Source organism: Bombus terrestris, unplaced genomic scaffold (assembly GCF_910591885.1).
Source record: "Bombus terrestris unplaced genomic scaffold, iyBomTerr1.2, whole genome shotgun sequence".
In the NCBI taxonomy this organism is placed as follows: domain Eukaryota; kingdom Metazoa; phylum Arthropoda; class Insecta; order Hymenoptera; family Apidae; genus Bombus; species Bombus terrestris.
This window is the reverse complement of record NW_025963553.1, coordinates 572,142-593,233: the sequence shown is the minus strand read 5'-3', so window position 1 is coordinate 593,233 and position 21,092 is coordinate 572,142. Positions and strand designations below refer to the sequence as shown.

At 39.2% G+C, this 21,092-nt stretch overlaps 2 protein-coding genes across 2 annotated transcripts; both read left to right on the top strand.

Annotated features, from left to right (window-relative positions):
• The first annotated feature begins 10,876 nt into the window (after positions 1 to 10,876).
• LOC105666908 lies at positions 10,877 to 13,182 on the top strand. The gene is made up of 2 exons (XM_012319480.2): positions 10,877 to 11,008; positions 11,854 to 13,182. The coding sequence occupies exons 1-2, from the start codon at positions 10,877 to 10,879 to the stop codon at positions 13,180 to 13,182; spliced, it is 1,461 nt and encodes a 486-aa protein (XP_012174870.2).
• Positions 13,183 to 20,253: 7,071 nt separating this feature from the next.
• LOC125387111 lies at positions 20,254 to 20,742 on the top strand. Its single transcript, XM_048414265.1, has one exon. The coding sequence runs from the start codon at positions 20,254 to 20,256 to the stop codon at positions 20,740 to 20,742; it is 489 nt and encodes a 162-aa protein (XP_048270222.1).
• Positions 20,743 to 21,092: the final 350 nt, after the last annotated feature.

Below are 21,092 nucleotides of genomic sequence, written 5' to 3'. Positions count from 1 at the left end.
AATTTTTAAGTTGATCTCCATAGGTGTACAGTACAATTTGCTATTTTGTAACTTATATTTGTTTGCTAATGATTCAATGTATTTCTTTTGGCTTAATCTTATTCCATTTTTGAAATAATCATACTCTATATTTATTCCAAGATATTCTTTGACTTCACCTAAATCTTTCATTTCAAATCTATTAGTTAATAGCTTCTTTACATTTTGTATCTTCCTTTTGTTTTTACTACAAATTAGCAAATCGTCTACATATATTAACAAATAAGCAACATTTTCTCCCTCTCCATGTGTATATAGGTACAACTCTATGTTATTCTTTTTAAAACCTTATCTCGTCACATACTTATCAAAACACTCATACCAGTCCCTTGGACTTTCTTTTAACCCATACAGCGCTTTCGATAGTTTACAAACTCTATTCGTTCCGTCCGCATATCCCTTTGGTTGATTTACATATACCTCCGAGGTTACTTCACCATTTAAAAAGGCAGTTTCTACATCCATTTGCTCAATAATTAATCCATTTTGACAACAATATGATAGCAATATCTTAAAGGTCTGATTACTCGCTACTGGGGAGTAGATGTCATCAGCTACGTTTCTCTGTTGGAATCCTCTTACCACTAATCTAGCCTTATACCTGTCATCTGATTTTCTCGTCTAAACCCATTTTACATCTAATACGTCTTTGCCTTTTACCCTTTCTAGCAATTTCCAAGTTTTATTCTTATAAAGACATTCTATTTCCTTATCCATAGCTTGTTTCCAATCTTCACTATCTTCGCAACAAATCGCCTCCTCAAATGTACAAGGGATATCTACTCTACAATAATTTGCATGGATTTCACTAATGTTTTCTTTTTCTGGATATCTTACTGGAGTTCTCTTATTACGTGTAGATCTTCTAGGGATGTTTAAGCTTTCAAGACTGTTATCATTTTCATCTTCCCTACTTTCTAACTCTTTCTTATTCATGTTTGCCAATAAATCATTATCCTCAATGTCATCGTTATCTTTATCGAATGAATTTTCCACAAAGCCGATACATTTTGTGTCTGTTCCTATGACCTCTACATGTCTCGCTATTGTTATTTTCCCACCTAATAAGACTCTGTAACCTACTTCACTATATCCTAACAAAATTCCCATATCTGCCTTCTTATCCCATTTAGAAACTCTTTTTTGTTCTGGTCTTCTTACAAAAACTTTACTTCCATATAAATGTAGATTTTCAACACTTGGTTTTCTCCCGAAGAATATTTCAAAAGGTGTCTTTCTCTCTATAGTATTTGCCAGTATTCGATTTTTCAAGTATATCGCTGTACAAACTATTTCCGGCCAGTACCTTTTATGTACTTTCGCTTCCGCTAACAAGCAACGCGCCATGTCCATAACTGTTCTATTATACCTTTCCGCTGTTCCGTTTAATTCATGTACGTAGGTTGGGCAATTATTTATTCTGATACCTTTATCCCTAGCAAATTTATAAATTCGATTATTCAAATACTCTTTTCCATTATCACATCTCAATATTTTTAACTTCTTGCCCGTTAAGTTCTCGGCTTCATTTACAAACTGTACGAAACAATCAAAAACCTCACCCTTTGATTTTATGCAATAAATTCTAGCTATTTTGCTATAATCATCGATAAATGAGATGAAATATTTCTCTTCATTGAATCCGGTAGTCTTAAAGGGACTGCACACGTCCGTATGAATAATTTCCATTATCTCCCTTGCCTTGGTTCGATTATTTTTGAATGGTAAATTGTGCATTTTACTTTCTATACACACCCTACATTTCAAAAATTCCTTCTCAAATTCATTCGGTATACCAGTAACTAGCTGTTCTTTACCCAAAATATTTAAATATTTAAAATTTACGTGTCCTAACGTCCTATGCCATCTTTCCTTTTTACTCATACCACTACGTTCGGCGCTGTTTGCTAAGTGCTCCTTCCCTTTCAATATACTTTTCATTCTATATGTTCCCTTTTCTTTAACCGCTACCGCTGTAAGCTTATTGTCCTCATCTATTACTTTTGCAATATTTCCTTTTGAAATAACCGTGTTCTTATTATCTGTTAACTTGCCCAAACTAATCAAGTCTGCGGACATTTCTTTCGCGTAAAAAACATTATTCATATTTATTTCATTTTGCTTTCCAAATGCTTCAAAATAACTTATAACATTCCCTACTTTTGTTGCCTTTATCGATCTATTATCGCCTAAATATATATTTACCGGTTCTTTAAGGTCAATAGATTTATCGAAATAATTTACGTTGTTAATTATGTGATCTGAGCAACCGCTATCTGATAGCCACATTACTTCATTATTACTTATCTCGTTCGCCTCGCCACTGTGTGCTGCGTGCGCCGTTGCTATCCATATGCCTGATCTTGAGTTACCATGCTCGCTCCTGCCGGTTGTTAATTGACGATGGAAATTTCCACGTCCCCTGCTCGTATTTCCTTTGTTTCCTCTTCCTCTGATGCGACCACGTGTTGACTCACGCCAAAAACTGTTACTGCTTCCCGCTTCGACGCCATTTTGACACTCTCTCGCAAAATGTCCTACTCTTCCACATCTGAAGCATCCTTTTTTTTTGCAGAAAAGGCGTTGGTTTGCATTTCTCCTCGATTGGACTTATTTTTCTTCTCCGCTATTTCAATTTTATTTTTTACGTACGCTACCGTTTGATGTTCTGCTTTCAATGCATCTGCTATATCCGCTATGTAGGTGTATTCTTCAGGTAACGTATTCAGCATGTAATTTAATTATTCCCTCTCACTCACTTGTGCACCCGCACATTTTAATTCGTTTATTAATTTTTCGAAATCACTAAGGAACGATGCTGAATCAGTGTAGTTCTCAAGTCTTATCTTTTCCAATCTCCTTCTGCATACGATCTGTAGTGCCGTCGACTCTTTCAAGTCCATTTCATCAAACTTGTTTACTATCTCATACGCCGCTTTTTCTTCTCTAATATATTCCAATTGTCTATTTGTGACGGCACTATAAATTATATTTATTGCCTTCAAATCCTTTTTGTCCCAGTCTTCATTGTCTGTTTCTGTCTTCACCCTAGTTGTGACAATCTCGCATTCTTTATATCTGAGAAACATAGTTATTCTTTGCTTCCACATACCGTAATCCTCACCATCGAAAATAGGTATCATGATTTCCGATCTCTCCATTTTAAAAGATTCCTCGTCTCTTACTCAAGCGTTCCTACGTGCTCGAAGTGTATTTTTCCTCTTTGTAACCTTTGAACGTTTCCTTCCTTACTGAGAACTCACTCGAACTAACTCGCAATATTGAAAAACACGCACTAAAATAACTTGCAAAATTATGAACCACGCTCTGCCACCATGAAAAAATATAGAATGGATTCGGAAATACTAATAATTCCCTTTATTTAGCACACAACTGTTATACATATATCTTATACTCTTAAGACCTCAAAATCCTACTCGCACGCACGCTTGTTGTCAACCGACTCTTCCAGATACTTCAAACGACTGGCTCTTGTCTTTTGTCTCAACCAAGGCCCGGACGTCCTCTGACGCTTACACACACATTCACATGTACAGTGTAAATGTATCATATTCCCAACACGCCTCCTTACATTTATGCTGTACACTTAATCGTATTTACATGCTTTGACGAATTACGTAACAGAAACTTTAACACTTAATTATTTACATTTCTCTTAGTTTACATTCATCCATGACCTAAACCTTTCGAATTTCTCTCTACACAGTGCCTTCGTAAAAATATCCGCAGTATTTTCGTCTGTACTTACTTTCAGTATGTTTATCTTGTTCTCCTTTAAGCACTCGTGAACATAGTGGTAATGAACTTGAATGTGTTTAGAATTTTTTGTAAAATTTCCGTGCTTTGCTATACTTATCACTCCAGAGTTTTCCTCATACATTTTTACAGGGTTATCGTCTAGATTTACATTGAAGATTTTCATAATTTCCCTAATAGACATTAACTCACTCACCGCTTCCGATAGAGCTACATACTCTGCATACGTCGAGGCTTTTGTCACACACCTTTGTTTTTTAGACTTCCAACCAATTACATTTCCATACAATCTAATTACATATCCAGAAGTCGATTTCCTATCTAAATGATCTCCTGCCCAATCAGCGTCCACATAACAATCTATCGTTTCACATTTTTCATTCCTTTTATAATCTAATCTTAAATCTCTAGTCCGGTACAAATATTTCAATATTCGCAAAGCATATTTAAAATGTGTCTCATTACAACAATCCTGAAATCTACTCAAATAATTCACACTATAACTTATATCGGGTCTGGTATTTACACTAATATACAACAATGCGCCAATTAAATTTTTGTATCCAATATCCTCTCTATTTATCTCAGCTTTTTCAATTTTTAAGTTGATCTCCATAGGTGTACAGTACAATTTGCTATTTTGTAACTTATATTTGTTTGCTAATGATTCAATGTATTTCTTTTGGCTTAATCTTATTCCATTTTTGAAATAATCATACTCTATATTTATTCCAAGATATTCTTTGACTTCACCTAAATCTTTCATTTCAAATCTATTAGTTAATAGCTTCTTTACATTTTGTATCTTCCTTTTGTTTTTACTACAAATTAGCAAATCGTCTACATATATTAACAAATAAGCAACATTTTCTCCCTCTCCATGTGTATATAGGTACAACTGTATGTTATTCTTTTTAAAACCTTATCTCGTCACATACTTATCAAAACACTCATACCAGTCCCTTGGACTTTCTTTTAACCCATACAGCGCTTTCGATAGTTTACAAACTCTATTCGTTCCGTCCGCATATCCCTTTGGTTGATTTACATATACCTCCGAGGTTACTTCACCATTTAAAAAGGCAGTTTCTACATCCATTTGCTCAATAATTAATCCATTTTGACAACAATATGATAGCAATATCTTAAAGGTCTGATTACTCGCTACTGGGGAGTAGATGTCATCAGCTACGTTTCTTTGTTGGAATCCTCTTACCACTAATCTAGCCTTATACCTGTCATCTGATTTTCTCGTCTAAACCCATTTTACATCTAATACGTCTTTGCCTTTTACCCTTTCTACCAATTTCCAAGTTTTATTCTTATAAAGACATTCTATTTCCTTATCCATAGCTTGTTTCCAATCTTCACTATCTTCGCAACAAATCGCCTCCTCAAATGTACAAGGGATATCTACTCTACAATAATTTGCATGGATTTCACTAATGTTTTCTTTTTCTGGATATCTTACTGGAGTTCTCTTATTACGTGTAGATCTTCTAGGGATGTTTAAGCTTTCAAGACTGTTATCATTTTCATCTTCCCTACTTTCTAACTCTTTCTTATTCATGTTTACCAATAAATCATTATCCTCAATGTCATCGTTATCTTTATCGAATGAATTCTCCACAAAGCCGATACATTTTGTGTCTGTTCCTATGACCTCTACATGTCTCGCTATTGTTATTTTCCCACCTAATAAGACTCTGTAACCTACTTCACTATATCCTAACAAAATTCCCATATCTGCCTTCTTATCCCATTTAGAAACTCTTTTTTGTTCTGGTCTTCTTACAAAAACTTTACTTCCATATAGATGTAGATTTTCAACACTTGGTTTTCTCCCGAAGAATATTTCAAAAGGTGTCTTTCTCTCTATAGTATTTGCCAGTATTCGATTTTTCAAGTATATCGCTGTACAAACTATTTCCGGCCAGTACCTTTTATGTACTTTCGCTTCCGCTAACAAGCAACGCGCCATGTCCATAACTGTTCTATTATACCTTTCCACTGTCCCGTTTAATTCATGTACGTAGGTTGGGCAATTATTTATTCTGATACCTTTATCCCTAGCAAATTTATAAATTCGATTATTCAAATACTCTTTTCCATTATCACATCTCAATATTTTTAACTTCTTGCCCGTTAAGTTCTCGGCTTCATTTACAAACTGTACGAAACAATCAAAAACCTCACCCTTTGATTTTATGCAATAAATTCTAGCTATTTTGCTATAATCATCGATAAATGAGATGAAATATTTCTCTTCATTGAATCCGGTAGTCTTAAAGGGACTGCACACGTCCGTATGAATAATTTCCATTATCTCCCTTGCCTTGGTTCGATTATTTTTGAATGGTAAATTGTGCATTTTACTTTCTATACACACCCTACATTTCAAAAATTCCTTCTCAAATTCATTCGGTATACCAGTAACTAGCTGTTCTTTACCCAAAATATTTAAATATTTAAAATTTACGTGTCCTAACGTCCTATGCCATCTTTCCTTTTTACTCATACCACTACGTTCGGCGCTGTTTGCTAAGTGCTCCTTCCCTTTCAATATACTTTTCATTCTATATGTTCCCTTTTCTTTAACCGCTACCGCTGTAAGCTTATTGTCCTCATCTATTACTTTTGCAATATTTCCTTTTGAAATAACCGTGTTCTTATTATCTGTTAACTTGCCCAAACTAATCAAGTCTGCGGACATTTCTTTCGCGTAAAAAACATTATTCATATTTATTTCATTTTGCTTTCCAAATGCTTCAAAATAACTTATAACATTCCCTACTTTTGTTGCCTTTATCGATCTATTATCGCCTAAATATATATTTACCGGTTCTTTAAGGTCAATAGATTTATCGAAATAATTTACGTTGTTAATTATGTGATCTGAGCAACCGCTATCTGATAGCCACATTACTTCATTATTACTTATCTCGTTCGCCTCGCCACTGTGTGCTGCGTGCGCCGTTGCTATCCATATGCCTGATCTTGAGTTACCATGCTCGCTCCTGCCGGTTGTTAATTGACGATGGAAATTTCCACGTCCCCTGCTCGTATTTCCTTTGTTTCCTCTTCCTCTGATGCGACCACGTGTTGACTCACGCCAAAAACTGTTACTGCTTCCCGCTTCGACGCCATTTTGACACTCTCTCGCAAAATGTCCTACTCTTCCACATCTGAAGCATCCTTTTTTTTTGCAGAAAAGGCGTTGGTTTGCATTTCTCCTCGATTGGACTTATTTTTCTTCTCCGCTATTTCAATTTTATTTTTTACGTACGCTACCGTTTGATGTTCTGCTTTCAATGCATCTGCTATATCCGCTATGTAGGTGTATTCTTCAGGTAACGTATTCAGCATGTAATTTAATTTTTCCCTCTCACTCACTTGTGCACCCGCACATTTTAATTCGTTTATTAATTTTTCGAAATCACTAAGGAACGATGCTGAATCAGTGTAGTTCTCAAGTCTTATCTTTTCCAATCTCCTTCTGCATACGATCTGTAGTGCCGTCGACTCTTTCAAGTCCATTTCATCAAACTTGTTTACTATCTCATACGCCGCTTTTTCTTCTCTAATATATTCCAATTGTCTATTTGTGACGGCACTATAAATTATATTTATTGCCTTCAAATCCTTTTTGTCCCAGTCTTCATTGTCTGTTTCTGTCTTCACCCTAGTTGTGACAATCTCGCATTCTTTATATCTGAGAAACATAGTTATTCTTTGCTTCCACATACCGTAATCCTCACCATCGAAAATAGGTATCATGATTTCCGATCTCTCCATTTTAAAAGATTCCTCGTCTCTTACTCAAGCGTTCCTACGTGCTCGAAGTGTATTTTTCCTCTTTGTAACCTTTGAACGTTTCCTTCCTTACTGAGAACTCACTCGAACTAACTCGCAATATTGAAAAACACGCACTAAAATAACTTGCAAAATTATGAACCACGCTCTGCCACCATGAAAAAATATAGAATGGATTCGGAAATACTAATAATTCCCTTTATTTAGCACACAACTGTTATCCATATATCTTATACTCTTAGGACCTCAAAATCCTACTCGCACGCACGCTTGTTGTCAACCGACTCTTCCAGATACTTCAAACGACTGGCTCTTGTCTTTTGTCTCAACCAAGTCCCGGACGTCCTCTGACGCTTACACACACATTCACATGTACAGTGTAAATGTATCATATTCCCAACATTAGTGTCGAGTAGCGGTATTTGTTGTCGAGTGCCGCTACAGATATATATGCTATTATTTGCAACGTAGTGAGACCCGAAGTTTTAAGTTGTGTCATTCCGTGCGAAAAAATTAATTGATTGGCTCTACCTTCTACTTGAAATAACCGTTCAGGTTGCTCATTACTTTAGGAGTCTTTTCTAAGGTGACAAGTATCGAGGATAAATCCACGTTATTATTTACATGTATGGTTTTGATCTTAATATCGTAAGAAGTGCTCTTGGGATTGACACCGACTCTCATATGATTGCCTCCATACAATATATCTACAGTTATTTTAGTTTTCAACAGAGAGGGATGCTTCAGTTTGACAATTTGATGTTCCTCTTCAGAGAATATATTGAGTTCTATTGGTTTTTCTGGTATAGCTACAACTAGCTTATGGCTCCGGTATAGCTAGCTTATAGGTATATTTAGTGATTTTCGTTTTTGAGTGGTATGAAAGTTATTTCTACGATCCTATAGACTGTGAATTTACAAAATCTCATGGTATGGTCTATACTAATTATTTCGGTTGCGCTATCGTGTTTTGAAAGTCTATCATGTATGGGTTGAGTTTGTTTGCAAATGTATAATTCGTATTTGATTCCACATCGCTTGTCCAAATACATCTGGTCTACATTCATATAAGTATATCGCCAAAGTGCCTAATGAATCATCGATATCCCAACGGTCCTTCCATCGCATGATCTAGAAGCGTGGCAACGGTTACGTACGCCTACAGGGTAGTGGGGTATTGAGGGATGACAAACAAAGAAGGAACAGACCTCACCGAAATTCAAATTGTAAGAGCTCTTCAGTCTTAGAAAGTCATGACTGGAGTTCAGAATCAAATCGCAGTCAGTGTAAACTAAGAGTACAAGAAGTAAATTCTCTTGTTTCTCTTGTTACATTTCATATTTCCTTTCGTTTGAGCTACCTCTTTTTTTATTTTGCGTGACAAGGGATTGGTTTTAGGTTAGGCTATAGTTTTTCGAGCGAGCGCAGCGAGCGAGCAACGCGTACACGTGTATCGTGTACAAACAAATAGTTTGGCATATAGGGACATTGAAATGTTCGCACCAACTCGAGGACCCGAAAGCTTTTATCAAATTGTTTACTTAAATAAGATCACAGGTTATCAATATTTTTACACACGCAGTAGTAGTTCTACTTAAAGCAGTGCAGCGATACGACCAAAGTAGCTGGAAAAATTTGGAAATAAAGGAAATATATGTGTTACGTCGCCTGAACAGGTCCGCGCGACGTCCTTTAATGTCTGACCGTCAAGGCCCGAGCATCGTTAGAGAACCCTCAATAAACCTAAGGCCCCACCATAAACCGAGACTCATTAGCTTGCAGGATCCTTGGATCCTGCAAATATTAAGTATATGTATTTTCTAACCGTCGCTCGCGGCCCTACAATGTCGCAGGCAGGTCGTTTTATCTGACCGCCGGATCATATACAATGTATCGACGAGCGCATAGCTGTCGCCAAGCAGCGAGTTCTGGAAACGTCGAATTTTGTCCGTTACGATTTTCTCGCAAGAACAGACATACGTGATCATAGGCACGAACGGTGGCGTGACCTAAGTAGAGTGGGGGTCGTCTTAAACATGAGACAAGGGAATCATCTAAAGTCAGGCAGTTCCTTGTGACACGTCGAACGTTACACATTGAATCGAATCTAACACATAACGTCTGTCTCAAGCTGCGAAGTGCGATAGGTCGCATTATATGCAAACCGCTAAGCAAACCTTGACTGTTATCTTTTTCGTTTTTAATTTTTGATCTTTGACTGAACTAGTTGTTTCGTTATTTTTATTAAACGTTTATCAACCAACCCAGTATAGTTGTTCATATACACACAAATATAACCATCTCTATTCTCGTAATAGAAATAGGGGATCAATCAGTTCGTGGCGTCGATTGTTTAATCGTAACGAGAATTTGCGACTCTCGTTGACGCGTTATCTAGCGATCGCGTCTCTCCGCGAACGGTTGAAACATTTTGGTCCTTCGAGCCGGATTCAGTGTCAAGTGAAAAGTGCACGCCAGTGACACCCACTACCATACAGTGCCACGTGAACCCAACACAACCAGCAGCGGAAGCGTTACTACCCCAGCGAGGTCAGTAACGTAAAGGGTCGTCACCTCTGAAGAGGTATAATTCGGTGGTTGAAACGCAACCACACAACCTCCTGCCGCAAAGTGGACAATCACCAAACAGAAGTAAGTTCAAACAATTTCTCTCTCAATTACATAACAAATAATGGCAACCGGAAACGAACTCGCCACCTTGCGTCGTCGCCGGGGCTACTATATCGCCCAGTTTACACGCTTCGCAAAAAAACTGGACGACATCGAAAAATCAGGCTATCCGGAAGAGATCGACTTGATACAAATTAAAGAGCGTCTAGAAACCTACGAGACGGAACTCCGTGCCTTACAAAACCAGATCATAGCTATAGACGAGGGAGAGATCGCGCGCGGCATTGAACTAGCGGAAGAATACGAAAAACTACAACGCCAAATAACGAAACAATTAATCAATATACGACGAAGTACGCCGTCACAATCGACAAGCGGCGAATCAGCATCCGGTCGCGAGTCTGCTTCGCTTAAACTACCGGAGTTTCGGATACCTATATTTGATGGCGCCCTCGAGGATTGGCAGTCATTTTACGATTCCTTCTCGACAACAATAGATCAAAATGAACATTTAACACCGGTTCAGAAATTTTATCATCTCCGATCAGCCCTGACTGGATGGGCCGCGTGAAACATACAATCATTAGTCATCAACGAGGCAAATTACGCAATCGCCATGGATGTTCTTAAGGAAAAATTCGACTGCCACCGTCAAATCTGCATGCGTCACTGGGACTTGATTTTCGACTATCCGGAGATAACTAAGGAAACACCCGAAGCTATAGACGATCTTATCGAGACAGTCAAGGTAAATCTCCAAGCGTTAGAAAAACTCGGGGACCCAGTCACGTCAAATGCCGTTCTCTTAAAGCTTTTCACGTAGAAGCTACCCTCAGCCATCATTCGCAAATGGCAACGTACACTACCGGACAAGAAACTGCCGTCATACACGCACTTGGTAGATTTTCTGAAAACACGGACGAATGGCGATAGAACGTGTTCAGCATCAACCGTCAAAAAAGGGCATTCGATCAACACGACCGTCGGCGACAGAACGCGCCGCGAAGTTATACATTCATAACTACACATAATACGTTGGTTTGTCCGAACTGCCACGGACAACACGAATTATGGAATTGTCATGTCTTCAAAGCCAAGTCTCCCAAAGAACGCCTGGAAATCGCCAAAAGGGCGTCGCTCTGTACCAATTGTTTAGGCAAGGGACACGCTCTTGCTCATTGCTCCGCTGAGTCATGTCGCATCTGTAGACAGCGACACGACACGTATCTGCATCAAGACCATGGGCATAGCATACCACGAACACGTGTCAACCGAACATCGAGCGGTCGATCGTCGAGCGACCGATCATCCAACGGTCGTTCTTCGCCTAGTTCACCGACCCCGCGTTCGTCACATCGTTCGAGACGCTCATCCTCGTCTCCTCGAACGTCTCCCCGAGCGTCTCCACGAGCGTCTCCCCGAGCGTCTCCCCGAGCGTCTCCCCGAGCGTCTCGCCGAGAGTCTCGTCGAGAGTCTCCCCGAACGTCTCCGCGAACATCTCCGAAACGCGAATCTCGGTTATCGCGAACGGCGGCTTCGGGATCGACTATATCGTCCAGTCCTAAACGACAAGGAAAACAATGACTGCATCAGACGACTCTGCTAGGGACCGAACCACAGAAAACGGACTCATTGACATCGCCTCCTTTTGAACCATTGCAGCACGACTTGTTAGTCACAGCGCAGGTCAACATCTTGAACAATGAATGTCAACCATTTCGTTGTAGAGCTCTGCTAAACACCGGCTCTAGCATGAACTTTGTCACCGAAAGGCTCGCTAACTCATTAAAACTCAATCAACTGAAATGTTCGGTCCCAATCGGAACACTCAACACGTTATCGACGACCTCGAAACGCTACATCACGGCCACGATCACCTCCATTGACGGCACATACGAACGCAACTTGACGTTTCTAATGATACTGACTATCGCGTCTTGGGTCCCAAATCAACCCGTAGATCGCTCAACAATACAGATACCTGGGAATCTCCAATTAGCCGATCCAGGATTCCATAGACCTGCTCCGATCGAAATATTGTTGAGCGCCGGACCAACACTAGCATCACTCTGTGTCGGCCAACTTGATATCAGTCAAGCAAACGGGCCCGACTTGCGTCTGCAAAAAACGCGATTCGGATGGGTCATCGGGGGGAGCCCAACCTCGCAATCATTAGCATACGCATTTCACGCCTCCACGACGGCTTTACAGGCGGACCTCGCCCGTTTTTGGGAAATCGACGAGGGACCGCCCACCGCACACATTTCGGAAGCGGAACGACAGTGCGAGGAGCACTTTCGAAATCACGTTCAACGTACCAACGAAGGGCGATACGTTATCGCTCTCCCATTCAACGAAACAACTCTTCCGCTTGGATCCTCGAAAGCCATGGCAATGAAGCGACTCACTTCCCTCTGCCGTCGATTCCAACGAGACAAACAATTCGAAGCCGACTATCACGCCGTAATAGAAGACTACTTGGAATTAGGACATATGACGAAGATTACCACGGACCACTGCACGGACGACGGATATTTTCTGCCACATCACGGCGTGATCAAAGAATCCAGCCGGACCACAAAACTCCGAGTTGTGTTTGACGGATCTGCACCAACCACCACCGAAGTTTCATTAAACGACGTACTTCATACGGGACCGAAACTACAAGACGACATATTTCTTATCCTTTTAAGATTTCGTTTTCATCAGTACGTCATTACAGGCGATGTCGAAAAGATGTATCGACAATTTCTTGTGCGTCCAGGGGATCGGAAATTCCAACAAATTTTGTGGCGCAACTCTGATGGAGAAGTTGACACCTATCAACTTAACACAGTGACATTCGGGCTGTCAGCGGCCCCCTATCTAGCCATTCGGTGCCTCAAACAACTGGTAGACGACGAGGGACATCGATACCCATGAGCAGCGATGGTCTTACAGCGAGACTTCTACGTCGACGATGTTCTCACAGGAGCTAATACAAAGGACGAGGCACAATCACTGAGAAAGGAGCTCATAGAATTGCTTAAACTAGCCGGCTTAAACATTCGAAAATGGGCAGCGAACGACCTGGAACTGCTACGAGGACTTTCCGAGCAGGACATAAACGATAAGCTGCTACTAGTCGAATCGCAAACTTTCAAAACTCTGGGTGTTGTTTGGAATTCCTTTGACGATTCGATCCTATATTCCGTCAAAATCAATCCTACCGCCTCTCGAATTACGAAGAGAACAATCAGCTCCGAAATTGACGTATATATACGTAATACTATATGACGTTATACGTAACACTATATAACGTAACACTATATAATTTTTATTACGTAACACTATATAACGTTATACGCTACAACGTAATACCATAGAACTTTGTACTCTACAACTTATTACTGAATAGTGTTATACGTTATAATGTAATACTATATAACGTTATACGCTATAATCTATTACTATATAGTGTTACACGCTACAGCGTAAAACTATATGCCGCTATACGTTATTCCGTAATACTATATGACGTTTTACGCTACAACGTATTACTATATAACGTTATTCGCTACAACGTAATACTATATAACGTTGTACGTTCTAACGTAAAACTATATAACGTTATACGCTACAACTTAATACTATATATTGTTATACCTTATAACGTAATACTATATGACGTTATACGCTACAACGTATTACTATATAACGTTATTCGTTACAACGTAATACTATATAACGTTATACGTTATAATGTAGTACTGTATAACGTTATACGTTATTACGTAATACTATATAACGTTATGCGTTATAATGTAGTACTGTATAACGTTATACGTTATTACGTAATACTATATAACGTTATGCGTTATAATGTAGTACTGTATAACGTTATACGTTATTACGTAATACTATATAACGTTATGCGTTATAATGTAGTACTGTTTAACGTTATACGTTACTACGTAATACTATATAACGTAATACTATATACGCTACCATTTATTACTATATAATGTTATTCGCCATAACGTAATACTATATGACGTTATACGTCATTACGTAATACTATATAACGTTATTCGCTACAACGTAATGCTATATAACATTATACGTTATAACGTAATACTGTAGTATCGTGGACAAAAGGCCCAAGATATCGGCCGAACCGTATACAAAGTGGCGAGAGCCGCGGCGCCGTCGAGTACATCAATGTGTCGTCGATCCTTTCAATTGGATAGTTTCGTGAAAAGAGCCTGCGTGACCCTGGTCACGGGTGTTTCGGGACACGTGTTCGATGGGACGAGAAAAGACAAAGAGACGCTAAGGGCAGTGTTAGTTGAGACAACAGCGAGAACGAATGCAAAAGAAGTGCAGTGTGAGTTGAGAAGCGAGAGCGTGCGAGTGCAGAAGCCTAGAGTTGTAGAGTTGTAAAGTTGCTAGCGTTGTAGAGAGATCGAGTTGTTAGAGTTATACAGTTGCGAGAGTGATTTGAGTGGAATAAGACTTTTATGTTTTAGTTCAAGTTGAACATTTATCGTTCTCTGTCCAATTATTCCATGTTATTTTTATTTATCTTAAATAAATAGTATTAGGAGAATTTTACAAATGTAAATTATCCTAATCCTATCCTTTTTTTCGCGATACTACAATACTATATAATGTTATACACCACAACGTAATACTATATATCGTTGTACGTTATTACGTAATACTATGGAACTTTATACGTTATAACGTAATACTATATACCGTTGTGCGTTCTAACGTAATACTATATAACGCTACACGCTACTACGTAATACTACAGAACTTTATACACTATAACGTAATACTATATGACGTTATACATCATTATGTAATAGTATATAACGTTATGCGTTGCAACGTCATACTATATAACATTATGCGCTACAACGTAATGCTATATAACATTATAAATTATAATGTAATAGTATATAATGTTATACGCCGCAATGTAATACTATATATCGGTGTACGTTATTACGTAATACTGTGGAACTTTATATGTTATAACGTAATACTCTATCACGTTATTTGCTACAACGAAATACTATATAATGTTATACGTTATAATGTAATACTATATTACGTTATACGCTACAACGTAGTACTATATAACATTGTACGCTATATCGTAATAATCGTTGGAGTCGTGTCCTAATGATCCTTTGATTATTTGATTTTATTTGACAATATAAGATATATTTTGCTGATTGTGGATTTTTATGTCCATATTTGCTATATATATTAAATCGTGTATATTTTATATTACTTTCTTGTTAGTAGGTTATTAGTTGTGTAACTCCTGTTTCAAGATTTCGCCGAGAAACTCGATCGCGAGATAACGCGTTAACGAGAGTCGTAAATTCTCGTTACTAATAAACAATCGACGCCACGAACTGATTGATCCCCTATTTCTATTACGAGAATAGAGGTGGTTGGAATGAGTGCATACGGAAAACTACACTGGATTTGTTAATAAAAGTTTAATAATAAACAATGAAGCAACAATTTCAGTCAACGATCAACAATTAAGAACGAAAATATAACAATAAAGGTTCGGTTAATGGTTTGCTTACAACAAGACCTGTCGTACTTCGCAGCTTTAGATAGACTAATTTGATACTTTTGTTCAAAACCACGGAGTCTTTCCTTTGTCGCCCTTCGATATCCCAACTACACGTATGTTTATTAGATGTACTGCGGCGGTCTGCGTTCTTCTGAGAATTCGGCGAAAGAAACATAGAGATATCGATGGTAGATTGGGCACGTCGGTATTGCGCTTTGACGGCATAGCTCTTTGTTTAGCGAAGGCGTTGGAAAGTTCCGTGGTAGATGCCGCCACAAATTAAAGTTTACTTGAACACTTCATTAGAGAAATTATTGGCAAACCGTAACAACTCCAGTTACTGATCTATGGAAAGTGGTGAAACGTTTTCACGTTCAGGATGACAATTCAATCGTTGATGAAATCGTAAAAGAGAGTGTCTCTCCGTCACGGTGACGCTGTCGAAGAAAACTATGATTGGTGTGCCTAAGAACACGAGATCATCGGATTCGCGGAGGAAAGTCTTCGTTCGAAGGGTGAGGGAAATTGACGTTGCTGTTAACTGGTCAATTTCCATGTTGGTGGTTAGAGAAGGACGTTAGCTGTCCTTGGGAAAAGCTGCCAGTGGGAAGCGTTCGTGGAAGGATAGATTTCTCTTATTTTCCCGTAGTTGGGGCACAGGCTATTTGTCTATTTGAAAGACTTTGTATAATTGAAACTTAATATTCGTAGCGGGTCCTCGCCCAGCTAAACATATACTGTGAAGATGCGTTGGCATCTGGCAATCGTCTTACCCGAAGGACAAAGTCTGCATGTGGCGAGCCACGGGACAGAAATCGTTGAAATGTTTACTGTCGCGTGCCGCTAAGACAATTTCTTTTAAGGAGAGATGTAGAATTACTCCCTACCTCTGTTAGGTAAAAAAGTTCATCCCTTGACCGCGGCTACGTTCGGCGGCTGATTGTCCCCTCGAACTCAAGCTCTCTATCATAAATCTCAAACAAATGCAATCGGATTGAATGACGACAATTGCATAATTACGGCTATGGTAGAATCTAGATTACAGTATTAAGGGACTTTCCCAAAATTTCAAAGGGAAGGCTCCGGAGTCCTTTCATTTCCACATATATGTCTGAGATGAAAGAACACCGGAGCCTACCCTTTGGAGCGTTGGGAGGATCCTGTTGGGAATATGATACATTTACACTGTACATGTGAATGTGTGTGTAAGCGTCAGAGGACGTCCTGGTCTTGGTTGAGACAAAAGACAAGAGCCAGTCGTTTGAAGTATCTGGAAGAGTCGGTTGACAACAAGCGTGCGTGCGAGTAGGATTTTGAGGTCTTAAGAGTATAAGATATATGTATACCAGTTGTGTACTAAATAAAGGGAATTATTTGTATTTCCGAATCCATTCTATATCTTTTCATGCTTATGGAATATCAAGGAATACCGCTGAGCAGTATTTTCTCTTTTTGAGGGTTTGGCTGATGTTGTGTGTTATTCGGTGGATTTGCTCTATTGTGGAATGCTCCTTCCGAAAGCCGAATTGATGATCTGGCAGAGTTTTCAGATCCTCTATTAGTGGAAGGGGTCGATTCGTTAGCAACTTTTCGAATAGTTTTGACAGAGTGGGTAGAAGACTAATTGGGCGATATGAGCTAGTTTCGTGTATTGGTTTTCCGACTTTAGGGATGAGCGTAATTTGTGACGTTTTCCAGGTTTTGGGATAGTATTCAAGGCGACGAATTGCTTTGAAGATTGAAGAAATGAGTGCAATCCCTTTTACAGGTAGTTCCTTAATTGCTTTGTTACTTATTTGATCATGTCCTGGTGCTTTCCTGGGGTTCAGACGATGGATTAATTCAGTAACATCTAGAGAAGTGAAAAGGTTTGCTTCTTTTATAAAGCTTGGTGCCCATCCGCCTTGCGGACAGTGAATAGGTGGGATTATTTGGGGGGGGCGCGTGAGTTTCCTGGAAGCCTTCCATAGTGAGTAGTTCGAGTCGGCAGAGGGGTCCAATTGACGAGGTACTTTTGGAAACAGTCGTTTTTTAATTTTTTAATGATTTTGGTTAACTTCCTGGTTGCGTTGTTTAGCTTGCGTTTGTCGTCCGGTGTTCTATGGGTTTGCCATACTCTTCTTAGTCTTCGTTTTTCTGTAATTTTGTTTAATATGTAATGGGGATATTCGTGTTTACTGATAGAAGTCTTCGTAGGTGTTGAGGAGCGGATGGCGTTTATTATGCTCGTGTTTAGGTATACTGTGGCAGTTTCGATATCTGTCTTTGTTTTTAGTGAGATTGAGGCAGAGGTTGAGCGGTTAAAGATTTCTCTAAAGAGCTGCCAGTTGGTGAGTTGGTTGTGAATAAGGCCATTAGGTGGGTTCTCGATTATTGCTGAACCGACTGTTGCTATTACGGGGGTGTGGTCGGAAGAGAGTTCAGTCGAGGAGTTAATTTGGACGTATCTGGGCGATATATTTTTGGTTATGATGAAGTCGAGTAAATCCGGGATTTTGTTAGTGTCAGTGGGCCAGTATGTGGGTTCATATGTGGTGAGGTAGTTGAGATTGTTGGTGGTTATGCTTTTCGGGAGGTTTTTGCCTCTTGCTGTGACAAGTCTGCTGCCCCATTGGGTATGTTTGGCGTTATAGTCTCCTCCAGCTATGAATCTATTGCTTAGGGCGTCAAATAGGCTGTCGAAGTTCTCTTTTGCAATCGAGTGTCTGGGAGGGCCGTATACTGCTGAGGTGGTGATTGTACCATGGCGGTCTTCTATTGCTACGCTTGTGGCTTGAAGGTAGTCTTTCTGGAATGATGGTAGCTCGTAGTGCTTAATGCTGGATTTGATGATAATTCCGGTGCCGCCGTGTGCCTTTCCACTGGGGTATTGGATGTGGTAGATGTTGTAGCCGTGTATTTTGAGATAGTTTTTGTCGGTGAAGTGGGTTTCGGATATAAGCAATACATCGATTTGCTGTTGTTTTAAGAATAGTTCTAGTTCAAATTTGTGCTGAGCTAGTTGGCGTTCCACGGAGCTATTCGCATTGGTTTTATTTTGCTCCTGTGCGTATGAATTTATCCATGAAGAGTGTGAGTAGTGACAGCAAGTTGTTAATTTGCTCAGTTTGCTTCTCGATAAGTTTTTCGAGTTTGGTGAAGTTGTCTGTGTCTTGTGGGGTGGGAACACTATTTTCTGATTGTCCACTGTGGGTTTTCGAGTTGTTCACGTTTCCTTGTGTTGCCTGCGCATAGGATACTGATGGTGAGGTGAGTTTTTGGGGTCTAGATTCTTGTATGGTTGTGTCCTTGTGTCTCAGTTTTGGATACTTGTTGTATAGTGTTTTATAGGCTGAGCATCCTTTGTAGTTCGCAGGATGCTCTCCTTGACAGTGGATGCACTTCGCGGGGGTTTCTGGGGATTTAATGCATTAGTCAGTGGGGTGACTACCTGCATATTTTACGCACCGGAAATTATGGTTGCAGTATTTCTGCGCGTGGCCGTACCTTTGACACCTTTTGCATTGTACTATCTCTTTCTTTACAAGAGGTGGTTCGATCTTAACTGTGGAGTTCATCAGCCGGTTAACGTTAAAGATATCTTTGTTATTTTCTTTTTGTTTTATATCTATGAAAAATAGCGATAGTGGATTCTTTGTGACTCTATGTCTTATGTTGCTGATGTTAGTTACCTCGTGGCCAAGCTTTAGAAGTGCAAACTTTAGTTCGTCTAGATCGACTGAGTGGTGGATATTGCGTAGCACCACACGAAAGGGTCTCTCTTGCTTGAGCTGGTATGTGTGGAAGTTTGCATTCAAAGTTTTTAGCAATTTAGATAATTTTCTATATGCGTCTGGGTTTGGTCGGCAGAATTTTTACGTGGTTATTATTAATTTTTAACTTGTAGTCCTCTTTGCTGATATCTTTCTTGATGGACTTTATTGTTGTTTGAATGTTGATGACGTTGTCAATGAATATTGGCGGGGGAGGGAGAATTCTTTGGGTATGTAGATTATTGACCGTTTCGGTTGTGTTCATGGAGTCTTCTGTAGTCTCAAGTATTGAGAACCTGTTGTAGGTGGTGACTTGGCTAGCTGGTGGTTTAGTTTTGACTCTTGTTCACATTTGTCTTGATTGTTTCGAGCTTGCGCGTTTTCATGTGCTGGTCGTTTGCAAAGATGTATTGCCCCTTTGCCACGGCTGAGAAAGAACGGAGGTGTTATAACTTAGCTCCGGAGAGCCTGTTTGGGATGTTTGGCCCACCATCGAGCTACTTAATTCAATATGAAAAAACTAGTCGAGAGGCTGTGTGAACATTTAGCTAGGTTTGTTGGATTCGTTTTCGACAGATGGGCGTCACGTGTAGTTTTGTGAACTTTACAGGGCACTGGACACACGTCTGCACGCTTCGGCACTCACCAGCAAACTGAGGAATGCATAAGGATGACGGTAAAAACAGAGTGGTAGAATACTATAGCAAGAAAACTAGTTCCGCGGAATCTAGGTATCATTCATATGATATAGAGACGTTGGCAGTTGTAAACGCCGTTAAACGTTATCATCACTATTTACATGGACGAGAATTTATTGTTGCTACTAATTGTAATTCCATGAAGGTAATTGTAATACCTAGTAATAAATTGAATTTAGATGACAAAGTTATACAGATTGTGGGCTTACTTAGAAAATTTAATTTTGACGTTATGTATCGAGAAGGAAAACACGTAGATTTCCATTCGCGGAATTCCATATACACAACAGGCAAGTTAAGTGGTCAGAGTGATTTGAAAGAATATGTTATTGTTTTGGTCGATGTTTTCACTAAATTTGTATACCTGTATCATGTTCGTAAAATAGATTATCTTGGTATCATCAAAGCGCTTAAGTCTCCGATATTTTTTTCGGCAGTACTTGCCGGATAATAGCGGATCAAGGTTGATGTTTTACAGGTAAAGAGTTAGTACACAACGTCATACGTTATTACGTAATACTATATAACGTTAATGGTTATAACGTAATACTACATAACGTCATACGTCATATCGTAATACCACATAAAGTCATACGTTAGTACGAAATACTATATAGCGATATACGTTGTAATGTAATACTATATATCGTTATACGCTACAACATAATACTACATAACGTTATACGTTATAACGTAATACTATATAACGTTATACGTTACAACGTAATACTATAACTATTCTAAAAGTAACTCTTCTAAAAAGGAACCCTGTTCTATGTCGCAACGCTTATTTATAATTAC